This window comes from Mixophyes fleayi, chromosome 9 (assembly GCF_038048845.1).
Source record: "Mixophyes fleayi isolate aMixFle1 chromosome 9, aMixFle1.hap1, whole genome shotgun sequence".
NCBI classification, from domain to species: Eukaryota; Metazoa; Chordata; class Amphibia; order Anura; family Limnodynastidae; genus Mixophyes; species Mixophyes fleayi.
Genome location: NC_134410.1, coordinates 2597424 through 2614109, shown reverse-complemented (window position 1 = coordinate 2614109; position 16686 = coordinate 2597424). Strand labels below are relative to the sequence as shown.

General features: G+C 40.3%; 1 protein-coding gene across 1 annotated transcript; it reads right to left on the bottom strand.

Annotated features, from left to right (window-relative positions):
* Positions 1 to 903: 903 nt before the first annotated feature.
* On the bottom strand, positions 904 to 15266 carry LOC142101394 (uncharacterized). Its single transcript, XM_075185858.1, has 7 exons — positions 15144 to 15266; positions 10666 to 10771; positions 7769 to 7963; positions 7126 to 7219; positions 6584 to 6621; positions 5491 to 5557; positions 904 to 2182 (listed from the first exon to the last, which is right to left on the bottom strand). Exons 1-7 carry the CDS (start codon positions 15211 to 15213, stop codon positions 2072 to 2074), a joined length of 681 nt encoding a protein of 226 aa, XP_075041959.1. The 5' UTR covers positions 15214 to 15266; the 3' UTR covers positions 904 to 2071.
* Between the last annotated feature and the right edge of the window lie 1420 nt (positions 15267 to 16686).

Genomic DNA, 16686 nt, shown 5'->3' with positions numbered 1-16686 from the left:
ATGTTTATTACCATCACATGGTGCTTATATGGAGTTTTTCTACTTATGTATTTGGGAAGTGTGATTGCCTGATAAGAACATACTACATTATATTTAGTTTTCTTGAGTTTCAGTGAAAAAGAAAACCATTTTCGGTGTAGAAAAAGGGAATTGCCTCAGACTCTGATGTGCTTATAATTGGCACCTAATGTGTGTACACCAATCTTTGTTTATAATCTGTTGTATATGAGAAGAGTAAGAACCCTTTTCTAGTGTGTAGATATTAGGAAGCAGATTAGAATAGTGCCGATAGTAACCAATTTGAATTTATATCCAATCTCATCTCTACCTACACTCATCTGTAACGCCGCCTCACTGCTTCACTGATCACCTCCTCTCACTCCCATCTCCAGGACTTTGAACAGGCTGCTCCCCATCAGGTTAGCATCTATTCTCAAAGGCTTCAATGGTGCCCTTAAGACTCATTTCTTTATTCAAGTCTATCAGTCCTCCTAACTCCCTTGTCCCGGCTCTCTCCCCCAGTTAGTACCATCCTATTTGTGTCTCCCTCTTCCCTTTAGGATATAAGCTCTCAGGAGCAGGGTCCTCATTCCTTGTGTGCTCCTTCTACTGTTCCTTCACCCTCTGTACCTCTTGGCTGCTTCCCTAGCCCTGTTTTCCCTGTTTTCTTAAGCTTTGGCCTTCTTCTCGCTGATTTGTACCATCCCTTTCACTATCTAGCCCAGATATAATCTGATTTGCTTTACCCTGTCACCTGTGTTTGTATATATTTTTGTATCATGTTGTGTCTTGGTTCTGTTTTCTGTATATGTAATGTACGGCGCTGCGGACCCTCTGTGGCGCCTTATAAGTCAAAGATAATAATAATAATAATAACAGCACAGTAATTGGTCAGTAGTTTATTTTTAGCTGATTTACATACATTCGCTTAAAAAGTAGAGTGTTTCAATGCTCCACATAGTAATGTATATTCAGTGTGAATCATCAAAAGAAATTACATTGTGTTAAAGTTCCTTCTCATATCACTTATCTTACATCTGCATCTGTACTATATTGTCTTACAAATTCTGTCAGCAAATATATTGACAATTTATTTGTGATTCTCATTTCATTATTAGGGAAGTTTGAACAAAATGTGATCATTTTCTTTAGCCAAACCGGTACCTGATAATTATACCGACTCCGCTGATCTCTGACCAACTGTGATTCCAGTGATGACTGGTCCCCCATGAGCACCACTTGGGAGCTCAAGATAACCCGAAATAATGGGAGGGTAGAGTAACAGATTTTATTTCATGGGAGGTCCTCCATTAGTGATTAAACCCCCCTCCCACTCACTCCCAGCAATCAGCCTAGCGCAGGATGCTTAGTCTGGATACTGTGCCTTTGCAGAATGTTGCTTAGGCACCATTAATCAAGATTTCCCAGTAGTTGTGGAGAACTGCAAGTCCCAGCATGTCGTTGGTGGGGCATGTTGGGAGAGACTGGATATCTGTATAATTAACAAGTACAGCCAAACCTAACACACCGCTAAAAAGCAGTGTGCCAAGCTATAAAACTTTTACAAGCTACAATAGGCATTTGTAAATAAGTTGTGTCACCTTAAAATAGAAATATTTTCAATCACAGCATCATTAGATCTACTAACAAGGTAAATACGGTTAATTTATATATTTGCAGCAAGATAACTGGAATTTGTAAAATGCATTCTTTTCATTTTATTGCCCTTTTTCCCCGCCAAACCTTACTACCTGAGGCATCTGCCCTAGGTATCCTCATAATATAATGTTACTCCACTAATGGCATTACCTTGTACAGGGAGAATCTGCATATGGGTGTAGGAGGTGTGTTTGCAATTCCACAAAGGTTCTGGGCAATTTCTGATTTACATGAAATGAGAGTGATAGTTACAATATCTCCTGGCAAACGTCTGATTATCACAACCTTAATTTCTTCTTTCATACTGTGCAATGCTCCCCTCTAATTATGTTGAGTGACAGCTGCAGTTTTATACATTAACCCGACGAACGTCCATCAGAGAAAAAGAATTAGAACACGACACGATACACAGTTAATTGTAAGCTGGAAATTGTGGGCGCATGGATCTGTTTGCCCAACCGGCTCGTGGATTGGCGAAACCCTGGCTGTAGTCATCCTGAGGGTAAGTAGGCATTGACACCCTCTGCAAAAATACAAAATGGAAGGGTTGTTACTGCTGGGTAAGAAGTATACATGAGAGGTAGGCGCTATATTTACTAAGTGTTCAGTGTAATATGAAAAAGATGCTTCATATGATATTTTCTGGACTTTAGACTCAGGATTGTGAAGATAAAATGTCTCTGTGAACTCCTGATAAATTGGGCCGTCTCCAGGTATCTGTAGCTGCATTTCAGGTTTATTACAATTGCTCAACTCATGACCTGGAATCTTGTGTAAATGTAGGCAAAATAGTGCTAAGTAAACTTGTAACTATGTTGACATATCTCAATAAAGGAAACAAATATAACTAACATACTATGGAGCTAAACAAGTGAATATAAAATGTAAAGATAGGAAAATAACTGAGGTACAAAATACAAATAAGGGCTAATCATAATAATGTAATAATAATAAGATGAATACTACAATTATTTGTTAAGCATAATTGGAAGATTAGTGAATATATATATATATATATATTCATAGGGTACTAATAATTTTAATATATACAGAAATATACACATCTGAAATTATAAATAACAGTGAAAATTCGGAGTGTAGAATAATTAATATCAATTAAATGCTGTAATACTGTAAACTCACTGAGTATCGATTAAGTTTAACTCTTGGGGGTATATTTACTAAACCGCGGGTTTGAAAAAGTGGAGATGTTGCCTATAGCAACCAATCAGATTCTAGCTGTCATTTTGTAGAATTTATGAAATAACTGATAACTAGAATCTGATTGGTTGCTATAGGCAACATCTCCACTTTTTCAAACCCGCGGTTTAGTAAATATACCCCTTAGGCTCTATGGGGCTTTTTTTTATAAAGCCCTAAAGCATCCGCAAAGGCGTTTTGTAAGTAGATTAAATATTTAATAAAAGCCTAACGGAGGAGCTATCGGAGACATTTATCGGAGACATTTGCCTAGAAAAGATTATTATTCAATATCTCCCCTATATATCAAGCAACTACTTCTCAGGATTACTTAATTACTTATCGCCTCTATATTCATTGGATAACCCATAGACAGATGACAATATTAAACAAGTAAATAGGAGTATTTAGGAAATATTGACAGAATTAATTTCATGAGATTTGATAGTTTTACCACAGTGCCCTAGATTGTACTCAGTGGGCCTGAGTCATTAAGGAGAGTAAAACATAAAAAGGAGTAACTTTGTATCTGGGCAAAACCATGTTGCATTGGAGGGGGAGGTAAATGTAAAATGTGGGGACAGATTTATAATTAGGGTAGGGCATGTCCTAGATCAACTTGAAATTTCAGTGTACAAATAAAGCTATTAAGTATTTGTGTGCTAGATGAAAAAACAGCCAGTATTTAACTTATGTGCAAAATAATAAACTGATTTGCACCCCTTGCATCATAACATGGTTTGTCCCGGAGAACATTTACTCCTTTTTTTGCCTTAATGACTCAGGCCCAGTGAGTTTACGGTCAGCTCTAGGTGGTATTAATTATCATCCATTTATATAGACATTTCCACTCTATATTATTTACAATTCTATTTTTGCAAATAGTATTATAAGATTACATGTATTAATTCACTTTTCTCCCAATTATCCCGAAACAAAAAAATTAGCAATCATCGCGTTATTAAAATTGCCATTTATTTGGGATTTTTAGTTTTCATAATTTACTTTTTCTATTCACGTGTTTAGCACCAGAGTATATTAGCATATTTCATTGAAATCTAATGTCTGTGTGTATAATAGTTGCATTATTATATCCATCCCTAATTTTAGAGACTTTCGGTGCAGGAAGTGCGCAGCCACGTAAGAATATGATCACATGAACAAAGCGTGGACACAGATTTATCTCTGCATCTTTCTGCGTTCCTAAATACAAATATAACCGTTCTCATCGTCATCCACGGAGCTGGATATCAATTCTGTATTTAGGCTTTCAGAATTCACTTTGAGAGAAAATAGATCACTAGTATCTTTATATCAGTATCTTTATGTCAGTAAATAGTGTCTTTATATCAGTATCTTTATATCAGTATCTTTATATCAGTATCTTTATATCATTATCTTTATATCAGTAAATAGTGTCTTAATATCAGTAAATAATGTCTTTATATCAGTAATTAGTGTCTTTATATCAGTAAATATTGTCCTTATATCAGTATTGTTATATCAGTAAATAGTGTCTTTATATCGGACTATTGTGTCTTTATATCAATACAAAGTGTCTTTATATCAGTAAATAGTGTTTTTATATCAGTAAATAATGTCTTTTATCAGTAAATAATGTCTTTATATCAGTAATTAGTGTCTTTATATCATTAAATATTGTCCTTATATCAGTATTGTTATATCAGTAAATTGTGTCTTTATATAGGAACATTGTATCTTTATTTCAGTACATAGTATCTTTATATGAGTATTTAGTATCTTAATATCCATACATAGTATCTTTGTATGAGTACTTAGTATCTTTATATCAGTACATAGTATCTTTGTATGAGTACTTAGTATCTTTATATCCATACATAGTATCTTTATATGAGTACTTAGTATCTTTATATCCGTACATAGTATCTTTGTATGAGTACTTAGTATCTTTATATCAGTACATAGTATCTTTGTATGAGTACTTAGTATCTTTATATCCGTACATAGTATCTTTATTTCAGTACATAGTATCTTTATATGAGTATTTATATATATACATAGTATCTTTATATCAGTACATAGTATCTTTGTATGAGTACTTAGTATCTTTATATCCATACATAGTATCTTTATATGAGTACTTAGTATCTTTATATCCATACATAGTATCTTTATATGAGTACTTAGTATCTTTATATCCATACATAGTATCTTTGTATGAGTACTTAGTATCTTTATATCCGTACATAGTATCTTTATATCCATACATAGTATCTTTATATGAGTATTTAGTATCTTAATATCCGTACATAGTATCTTTGTATGAGTACTTAGTATCTTTATATCAGTACATAGTATCTTTGTATGAGTACTTAGTATCTTTATATCCATACATAGTATCTTTATATGAGTACTTAGTATTTTTATATCCGTACATAGTATCTTTGTATGAGTACTTAGTATCTTTATATCCGTACATAGTATCTTTATATCCGTACATAGTATCTTTGTATGAGTACTTAGTATCTTTATATCCGTACATAGTATCTTTATATCAGTACATAGTATCTTTATATGAGTACTTAGTGTTTTTATATCAGTACAATGTTCCCCAATGTGCATATAGAGAATTTAGAGTACATTACTTACAGGAAATTGCTGAGGTCCACGTTGGTCATGAAAGTCATAGTCCGCTTGAGGCACATCAGCAAAATAGCTGCAAAGACAAGAGATCTTTATTCTAGAGAGGACACATGTGTGTGTGGGTTATTACAAGCCCGGTATGTTCACGTATGTCTACCGGCATATCCCCATCTGTAATTAGCATGTTGTTGAGACACAACAGTATCTGGATCCCCCCTGCACACGGTTATATCTGGTGTTACACGTGTAGCAGTTTACATGTAAGACACTAGATTGTGTATTGTTGGTGTCTGAGGAGATCTGGAGGAATCCCGATGACATCACAGTGACATCACCGGGTTTACGGACCTCCTTCACTGAATGGAGAAATGCGTGGGGTGTGAAAATCAATATAATGACAAGCTGCTGTGTTAAGGATCGTCAGTCCTAAGGCACAAACATATATTAATAAATTAACCAGATCAACATCCCGAGTATTACCCATGGGGTGAGAATGTACCACCGCCCAATCGTAAAGGAGACGTTTGTGAGACTAGACTATGGCGATTGGAGACAGTTACACCGAATTCTCCACCGTGTGGGTAAGATGACTAGACAATAAAGAGTCCCCAAACTATAATGTTTTCTGGCATAATAAATAACCAACAATAAACGCTTTACAATCCTGTGGCCAAAAATACAAATTACCTTACCAGGGGCCTGATTCATTAAGGATCTTAACTTAAGAAACTTCTTATTTCAGTCTCCTGGACAAAACCATGTTACAATGCAAGGGGTGCAAATTAGTTTTCTGTTTTGCACATAAGTTAAATACTGACTCTTTTTTCACGTAGCAACCAAATATCAACTTTAAATGTCAGTGTACAAATAAGTTATCAAGTATTTGTGTGTTACATGAAAAAACAGTCAGTATTTAACTTATGTGCAAAACAGAAAACTAATTTGCACCCCCTGCATTGTAACATGGTTTTGTCCAGGAGACTGAAATAAGAAGTTTCTTAAGTTAAGATCCTTTATGAATCAGGCCCCAGGTTATTAAAACAGGTGAGGATCATTGCACGTGACAATCCCCACGTTCAGGAGAGCAGACATTACTCACCTTGATCTGCTTGGGTTCATTGGCATAGCCCTTGGTATCTTAATGAGATAAGAGATAGAACAGTTGATTAATATTGCATCTTACAATGTAAATAAGGATGGAACACATTAAAGTTAGACAAACAGAGATATCGAGCGCCTGTCATGTGTCCTTCTTGCTTCCAGGATTGTGCCTAGCGCCTAACTTATATTACTATTGCTACTTCTGAACTGGAGGTAAATGATTTGTCTATTCTCTGTCTGTCGTCTGTCTGGACAAATTTGAAGACTCACACTCAGCCCATCAGCCAGACAAAGTATCCGGCACTAAGGAGTTAATTGAAAAGGTTTGGAGTGTTATTTTGTACAATTTTGCCATTAAGCTAATTGCACCAATTAAGCACACAGTACCACAACATGGCCTTATGTAACCAGATACAAGGTACTTGCTTTTGTTTAAAAACAATTTCACTAATGAGCTCGTGAAACGCACAATGGACTCATTTGCTAATTCAGCTACCACCACCTTTTCATAAGGTAAAATGTGATTAAACATCTAGTTACCTGAGGATTATCCTGGTAGGATGATATGTTATGTGCGTCGGGCACAAAGGCTTCGTTGTGGTGGGTGTTAGTTGTCTGTCGCTCTGACTTTTTCCTGAAAAATAAATGTATGAACGACAATGCTGAAATGATCGCAGACAATAAAACTTACTGCACACGTGGGGGATATACAGATATTAGAAGTTACAGAGGAGTTCTGTAACCAACTAGGCGACTTTAATTATTATTATATATACCACAGTGAACATTATTCCTTATAATGCTTTAGCAATAGTTTTAAATTAGCATTCTATTAAATTACGTTTTGGTACACCTGGTCTTATGATTATTTATTTTCTTGAGAGAAAGCAAAGTTGTCAGTCTATGCCTGGCTGGTCTACGGGAGGTGAATATGATGGAGGAAGACTGGAATGAAGTAAAGAAGCTGCAAGTATTGTTCAAAGTATTATCATGTAGTATGGATGAGTTATGTCTTAATATGGCCACTGCAGTGAAAGACAAAGAATGTCAAAGATAAGGATATCGTTCACAGAGGTTTATATAAGTATCCACACTATCCATGTAGTATAATCCAATATAACTATAATCAGATGTCTTCTATCATTTTCTAGCACAGTTACAGATTACAGAATATATGACTTACTTTGGCTCTTTCTCAGACTTGCTGTGTGACTTTGTTTTGCAGAAGTGAATTAGTTGTGCCATGACAGCGACCACGAAAGCGAGGGCTACCGCCGGACACACGACAATTATAATCAGGTCCCATGTACTCCACAGAAAGTCGCATTTAGAGCCCATGTACCAGTAATCTGTATTTGGGCCTTTATAGTATGGACAACTGGAATGAAACAAATTATTAATGCTTCAGTTTATCACAACACTTCTTACATTGATAAAAAATAAAAGAACAGTAACTGGAACTAATCACTAATCGTTGTCTGAGCGAAACTACAGAAAAATGCGCTGACATCATTTTAAGGAACAATCGTACTAGAAATCTACGTGTTGTAAAGATCTGATCGTTAGCTCCTCATACGATTAGTATCTAGTTAAATAAGACTTTACAAAAGGAGTTTTCTGTAGAATTACAAATATTAAATATTTATTAATTTTATAATTTCTTAATATTAAAAACATATATGAGAAAAACCATTGGTATGATTGAGTGAGTCTGATGCCCTGAGGGGTGAGGATGAGAGTTTAAAGGAACTGAGTGTTTAAAAAATGGGTCTTGTGTGTTCGGAGGGGCTCAGTCATTAGGGCTCGCAGGTTCTCTGAGTTTGGGAGACACCGAGTGGAACGTATCGGGGTTCGAAGACAGGAAGTGATGCAGTTACAGAGATGGAGATCCCGAGGGTGATAAGACGGAGGATGAGGTCAGAGTAGGATGGTGCTAGTCTGATCAACACGTGGGCTGAGTGTGGGTGTGAGGTTCCCCAGATACGTGCCCCCTAAGTGCAGCTGAGAACAAGATGTGAGCACGCTAAAGTATCACACCTGTGCTACTGTTATCCTACATCTGTATCACACCTGTCCTACTGATATCCTACATCTGTATCACACCTGTCCTAGTGTTATCCTACATCTGTATCACACCTGTCCTAGTGTTATCCTACATCTGTATCACACCTGTCCTAGTGTTATCCTACATCTGTATCACACCTGTCCTAGTGTTATCCTACATCTGTATCACACCTGTCCTACTGATATCCTACATCTGTATCACACCTGTCCTAGTGTTATCCTACATCTGTATCACACCTGTCCTAGTGTTATCCTACATCTGTATCACACCTGTCCTAGTGTTATCCTACATCTGTATCACACCTGTCCTAGTGTTATCCTACATCTGTATCACACCTGTCCTAGTGTTATCCTACATCTGTATCACACCTGTAATACTGATATCCTACATCTGTATCACACCTGTCCTAGTGTTATCCTACATCTGTATCACACCTGTCCTACTGATATCCTACATCTGTATCACACCTGTCCTAGTGTTATCCTACATCTGTATCACACCTGTCCTAGTGTTATCCTACATCTGTATCACACCTGTCCTAGTGTTATCCTACATCTGTATCACACCTGTCCTAGTGTTATCCTACATCTGTATCACACCTGTCCTACTGATATCCTACATCTGTATCACACCTGTCCTAGTGTTATCCTACATCTGTATCACACCTGTCCTAGTGTTATCCTACATCTGTATCACACCTGTCCTAGTGTTATCCTACATCTGTATCACACCTGTCCTAGTGTTATCCTACATCTGTATCACACCTGTCCTAGTGTTATCCTACATCTGTATCACACCTGTAATACTGATATCCTACATCTGTATCACACCTGTCCTACTGATATCCTACATCTGTATCACACCTGTCCTAGTGTTATCCTACATCTGTATCACACCTGTCCTAGTGTTATCCTACATCTGTATCACACATGTCCTAGTGTTATCCTACATCTGTATCACACCTGTCCTACTGATATCCTACATCTGTATCACACCTGTCCTACTGATATCCTACATCTGTATCACACCTGTCCTAGTGTTATCCTACATCTGTATCACACCTGTCCTAGTGTTATCCTACATCTGTATCACACCTGTCCTAGTGTTATCCTACATCTGTATCACACCTGTCCTAGTGTTATCCTACATCTGTATCACACCTGTCCTAGTGTTATCCTACATCTGTATCACACCTGTAATACTGTTATCCAACCTACATCTGTATCCAGGGCCATAACTAGGGCTTTGCGACAGGGGCGACCGCCCAGGGCGTAACGCTGAAGGGGGCGCAATTTTGAAATATTTTAGGTTAATTTGGTTAAAATTGAGGGCTAGGGGGGCGGCATTTGTCTTTCTCGCCCCAGGCGCTAGAATTCTAAGTTACGGCTCTCTCTGTATCAAACCTAAGCCCAAATAGATTTATTAAGGGAGGGGGGTCTCCACAGTGAATAAAGGGACCTGGCTGTCTCCCTTGCTGCTCCTGAGATGTAGGAGGTGAGAGGCCACTGTGCTTAATTACGGGATATGGTAACGGGCCACCTTGTAGGCGGTCTGTCCGCCTCCACTCCCAAGATGTGGGGGCCCCATGGCTGCTGCCATTTGCTCCAGTCCCAGCCCCCACGAGGGTGTCTTTCTGAGAGAGGCGCTTGCTCCCGGACAGAGAGACAATGCGAGGCATAGAGTCTCCCTGCAGCATCGCTGATGTCACATAACTGATGATGTTACAGCGTTGTCAATGGAGAGGAGCTGAAAGAAGCCAACAGTAGAAACAGAGAAGAGAAGCAGAAAGGTAAGTAAACTACAAGGGTTAGAAGGACCCGGGGACGGGGGAGGCTGGAGACAATGGGTCATTTAGGATCACTTAAAAATAGGGGTGGGGTGGGAGAAGGAAGAAGGGGGGCCCTGTTGTGACATTTTCTGTCGTGTGTAGCCAGCCTTAGTCTCTGTACAGCACATTTTACTAATGATTCTTTGGTATTTAAGTTTTCATCTCAAAGTAACAACTGTAATCTCACCTGCAGAACGCCTGCCCATCCTTGCAGCTACATTCTATACCTTCTGGGCAGAAGTAGGACGTTTGCCCGCTGCAGCGCCCAAAGTCTGGCACGTTCACACAGCTGGCTGCGGATATAAGGAAATAATGCATTAACGGCATATGCGGAGTCAGAGGGATCTCAAGAGACGTCCAGCTCAGAAACACCAGCATTGGTGGCGGGTGTACGACAAGCGTACAAGTGGGAATACTTACACCCGGCCATAGCCTTAAATAAGATGCAACTTAACAGCGATAGTAGTAAATACTTAAGTCATATTACCCTATTTTGCAGAGTATAATAATGCAATGCAGTGTGGTATACATATTATTATTATTATTATTATTATTATCATTTATTTGTTAGGCACCACAAGGTATCCGCAGCGCCGCACACAGTACTAACAGTAGACTATACAGGGTGAAACCATACAGAACAATAAACAAAAAGTACCAATACTTCAGAAACTCCGGCCAGTCATATACAGTAAAGACAGAGCGGAAGAACAGGTATGGAGACAGGAGGGGAGGGGGCCCTGCTCATACGAGCTTACATCCTAAGGGAGGGTAAACAGACCAGGCACAAGAGGAGCCAGTTGAGACAAGAGGAGAGAAGGGAGGACGAGCAAAGGGAGGAGATGGGGGTTAAGTTGATGGTAGACTTTGAGGAAGAGGTGAGTTTTGAGTCCCCGTTTTAAGGAGCACAGAGTAGGAGAGAGGCGGATGGAACGAGGGAGGTTGTTCCAGTGAAGGGCTGCACGGGAAAAGTCTTGGATTCTGGAGTGGGAAGAGGTTATAAGAGTGGAGGAGAGGCGGCGGTCGTCGGCCGAGCGCAGGGAGCGGGCAGGAGTGTGAGTACATAGAGGAGGACGTATGCACACACATTTTTTGGTTTGCATGAGTATGGAAGTTAATATTTAACGCAAGAAAACAGACGTCACTTCTAAATGAGCCCCAAAGTATTGACTCTACATACAATGTAACCTTCAATGAACTCAACACATCTGAAATAGTGCACTGAAAAACTATTGAATTGTTCACAAATACGTCATGTAATTCTGTGTGGGCTGCCTATACTATATTATAGGGGGGGCTGCCTATACTATACTATAGGGGGGGCTGCCTATACTATACTATAGGGGGGCTGCCTATACTATACTATAGGGGGGGCTGCCTATACTATACTAAAGGGGGGGCTGCCTATACTATACTATACTATAGGGGGGGCTGCCTATACTATACTATAGGGGGGGCTGCCTATACTATACTATAGGGGGGGCTGCCTATACTATACTATAGGGAGGGGGAAGGCTAATATAAGCTAAACTATAGAAAGGGGGGGGGAGTGGCTATACTAAACTATAGGAAGGGGGGCTACCTATACTCCCTATAGTTTACATAATACATGTCTCCATTTCTCGTACCTAACTACATATTTCACTGTAAATGAGTAATGTAATTGTAGCTTTTTCACTTCAGCACGCCCCCAACACCCCTTTGCAGCGCTACATGGTATTAGGTGGACCTCAGTTATTGGTTTTCCCGGTGGGCCCTTCATGCCCCGGTCCGACACTGCCTCCACCCCACTTCCACCATAACAAATTTGTACATGAGGTATCATTATTCCCCAGTGCAGTGGCAGCGTAACGTATAATACATACACATGTCCCCAGACCCTATAATGTCACACCCTACGTAATGGACACGTATTTCATATCTCTGTACTCCGGGGGAACTAACTTATTATATTCTGGGATAAATATTTAGGGTAGCACAAAATAACTTTGAAAAGAGAATTGGAAAAAAAGAGATCCCATATTTTGCCAGTTTTTCTCTGTGTGAAGCCCAGAGAAATAAACATATACACTATATGGACAAAGGTATCTGGCCCCACCTGTTAATTATTGAATTGAGGTGTTTCAATCAGACCCGTTGCCAGAGGTGTATAACATCCAGCACCAGCCATGCAGTCTCCATTTGCAAACATTTGTGAGACAAAATGGGTCGTTCTGAAGAGCTCAGTGACTTCCAGCGTTGTACTGTGATAGGATGTGTGATACTGTGATAGGATGTGTGGTACTGTGATAGGATGTGTGGTACTGTGATAGGATGTGTGATACTGTGATAGGATGTGCGATACTGTGATAGGATGTGCGGTACTGTGATAGGATGTGCGGTACTGTGATAGGATGTGCGGTACTGTGATAGGATGTGCGGTACTGTGATAGGATGTGCGGTACTGTGATAGGATGTGCGGTACTGTGATAGGATGTGTGATACTGTGATAGGATGTGTGGTACTGTGATAGGATGTGTGATACTGTGATAGGATGTGTGGTACTGTGATAGGATGTGTGGTACTGTGATAGGATGTGCGGTACTGTGATAGGATGTGCGGTACTGTGATAGGATGTGCGGTACTGTGATAGGATGTGCGGTACTGTGATAGGATGTGCGGTACTGTGATAGGATGTGCGATACTGTGATAGGATGTGTGGCACTGTGATAGGATGTGTGATACTGTGATAGGATGTGTGGTACTGTGATAGGATGTGTGGTACTGTGATAGGATGTGTGATACTGTGATAGGATGTGTGATACTGTGATAGGATGTGTGATAGGATGTGTGGTACTGTGATAGGAGGTGTGGTACTGTGATAGGATGTGTGATAGGATGTGTGGTACTGTGATAGGAGGTGTGGTACTGTGATAGGAGGTGTGGTACTGTGATAGGAGGTGTGGTACTGTGATAGGATGTGTGGTACTGTGATAGGATGTGTGATACTGTGATAGGAGGTGTGGTACTGTGATAGGATGTGTGGTACTGTGATAGGAGGTGTGGTACTGTGATAGGATGTGTGGTACTGTGATAGGATGTGTGATACTGTGATAGGATGTGTGGTACTGTGATAGGATGTGTGGTACTGTGATAGGATGTGCGGTACTGTGATAGGATGTGTGGTACTGTGATAGGATGTGTGGTACTGTGATAGGATGCGTGATACTGTGATAGGATGCGTGATACTGTGATAGGATGTGTGATACTGTGATAGGATGTGTGATACTGTGATAGGATGTGTGGTACTGTGATAGGATGTGCGGTACTGTGATAGGATGTGTGGTACTGTGATAGGATGTGTGATACTGTGATAGGATGTGTGATACTGTGATAGGATGTGTGGTACTGTGATAGGATGTGTGGTACTGTGATAGGATGTGCGGTACTGTGATAGGATGTGTGGTACTGTGATAGGATGCCACCTTTGCAGTAAGACAGTTCGTGAAATTTTGTCTCTGCTGGATATTCCACGGTCAACTGTATGTGAGCCACGAAGCGGTAGACCACGTAAAATCACAGAGCGGGGTCAACGACTGCTAAGGCGCATGGTGCGTAAAAGTCTCCAACACTCTGCTGAGTCCATAGCTGAAGAGTTCTGAACTTCCACCAGCATTAATGTAAGCACAAAAACTGCGGCGGGAACTTAATGGATGGGTTTCCATGGCCGAGCAGCTGCATGCAGCCTCACATCACCAAGACCAATGCCAAGCGTCGGATGGAGTGGTGTAAAGCACACCGACACCTGACTGTGGAGCAGTGGAAACGTGTTCTGTGGAGTGATGAATCACGCTTCTCTGGAGGTCAGATGGGCGAGTCTGGGTTTGACGGATGCCAGGCGAACGTTACCAGCTTGACTGCATTATGCCAACGGTGAAGTTTGGTGGAGGAGGGATAATGGTATGGGGCTGTATTTTAGGGTTTGGTGTAGGTCCCTTTTCTCCAGTGAAGATCCCTCTACCGCAATGATTTCCCATCAGCTTCAATGGCTGCTGCCAGCTTCAGAAACCTATGGGGGCTGCTTTTGTGTTTGAAGAGACAGGGACAGCAGCATCTCCGACAGGGGAGGGCTGGCAAACTTTGGCCCGGGGGGCAAGATTCGATTCAGCAGCCTATATTAAAGGGAAAAAATGGTGGAGGCTCAGTGACCCAGCCCAAAGTAGTCCACTATGGGACCGGCCCAGGGGGGGGGGGGGGTTAGGGGCAGAAGCCCCCCTGCCCCCCCCCCCCCCAGCCTGCCCCTGATTTTCAATATCTTCTGCGATGCTCTAGTCATAAATTAACAGGAAACTTAAATATGCTGCTAAGCTGCAGATTTTGGGGGATTTTAATGAAAAATATTATTGATAAATAGGCCCCTATATTCCTTATGCACAAATACAATCGTATCACATAGGAAATGCTCTGATTGTCTCTTGTTAACCCTGTAAAGCTCTGAGGAGCCCTAGTGAACAGAACATTCACAAACACATGGCAGCAGGTCCTTATTAACCTCTGATTTTCTGTAGAATCAAAGCTGCTTACCATGCAAAGAAGGGAAATCAGGGTAATAAGCTGTCATTGTTCTATACTGATCAAAACACCCCAACTACTCCCACCACTACATAATAAAAATGGCAATCTTACGTTGTCCAGCTGCCGTCACCACCAAGCAATATATTAACGCAGAGAAAACAGGGAGCTTCCAGGAAGCCATCGTGTCCACGCTGAACACGATCCGCACAAAACTTTAAACTCCTCGCTCCTTCTCCTATTGAATTTTTATGGATTTGTTAAGCACAAGTTACTGATTAACTGCAGCCGATAACATTACAGATAATCAATCTCTGCTGTGTAATTGCAGATATTATTTGCATACAGAAATTTCTGTGTAATCTTATTTGTATGTTTTATGTTAGGTACAAATTATTATTATTTATTAACAATTATTTATATATAGCACTTTACAGAGAATATTTAATGACTCCCATCTGTTTCTGTCCCAGTGAGACTACAATCTATATCATCATCATCATCTATTTCGTTATATAGCGCCACTAATTCCACAGCGCTGCACAGAGAACTCATTCACATCAGTCCCTGCCCCATTGGAGCTGACAATCTAAATCCTCTAACATCCCCTAACATACATGCACACACAGACCGACTAAGGGCAATTTAATAGCAGCCAATTAACCTACCAGTATGTTTTTGGAGTGTGGGAAGAAACCGGAGCACCCGGAGGAAACCCACGCAAACACGGGGAGAACATACAAACTCCACATAGATAAGGCCATGGTCGGGAATTGAATTCATGACCTCAGTTCTGAGAGGCAGAAGTGCTAACCACTAAGCCACCATTATTCCCTACCAACCAACCAGCCTGTCTGTGGTGTTATCCTTTAAACCAAACCTGTCATCTATACAATTTTGTGGGTTGGATCTATATTCCTGAATATTTAGCTCATCCATTAATTCAGACGTAGTGGCAGCGCTGAAGCGATGAGATACAAACCGATCCATTGTCCTGTTATAATGATCATACTCTCCATATAATTATATTCATGTTGCAGCACATTACCTAACTTCTATAAAGGTGTTCACTAGGATCCTGGGACATCACTGAGGGCACAAGGACTAGGTGCATGCAGGTACCACAGAGTAGGGGAGGAGAATGGGATGAGATTTAATGTTGGATGGAGTCTGTGTTTGATATTGTGGCTGAGACATCCGGGGTGTCGTCTTCTCCCCTCAGTACAGAGTAGTAGGAGCAGCGTTGTGAGATTGTTTGGAAAGTTGGAACAAAGAATTAAAATGTAGTAACAAAGTATCAGCAGCAGAATGTGGTTTCCTCCAAGAGAATTCAGCAGTGGGGACAGATGATGGAGGTTGTCTGTTTGGGGTGTTAGGGTTGTGACATTGGGGACAGCACAGAATAGGAGGGGGGGGGTAGATACTTTGGTGAGAACAGGTTTTCAGGTCTCTTTGTGCACAACACAACATGAGGAGGAAGTGGGAGAGAGTAAAATGTTTCAGGGTCAGAGAAGTGATAAAGGTCCAAGTACTTCAAATCTCAGTGCAGGTCACTGATTAGATCTCAAGAGTAATTAATGTCAACTCATAACTGTGATCTTCAGCAGATTCTAATGGTCTAAAATGCAGTAAGTTCCTCCTAATAGCTCTACGTGAA

Bases quoted from the DNA above. Each gene is read 5' to 3' on its own strand.
- LOC142101394 (XM_075185858.1), bottom strand. From the start codon at position 15,213: ATGGCTTCCTGGAAGCTCCCTGTTTTCTCTGCGTTAATATATTGCTTG. The intron at 7,964-10,665 runs GTGAGATTACAG...GTTTCATTCCAG, and splicing joins GATGGGCAGGCGTTCTGCAG to TTGTCCATACTATAAAGGCC. The intron at 7,220-7,768 runs GTAAGTCATATA...TTTATTTTTCAG, and splicing joins AAGTCTGAGAAAGAGCCAAA to GAAAAAGTCAGAGCGACAGA.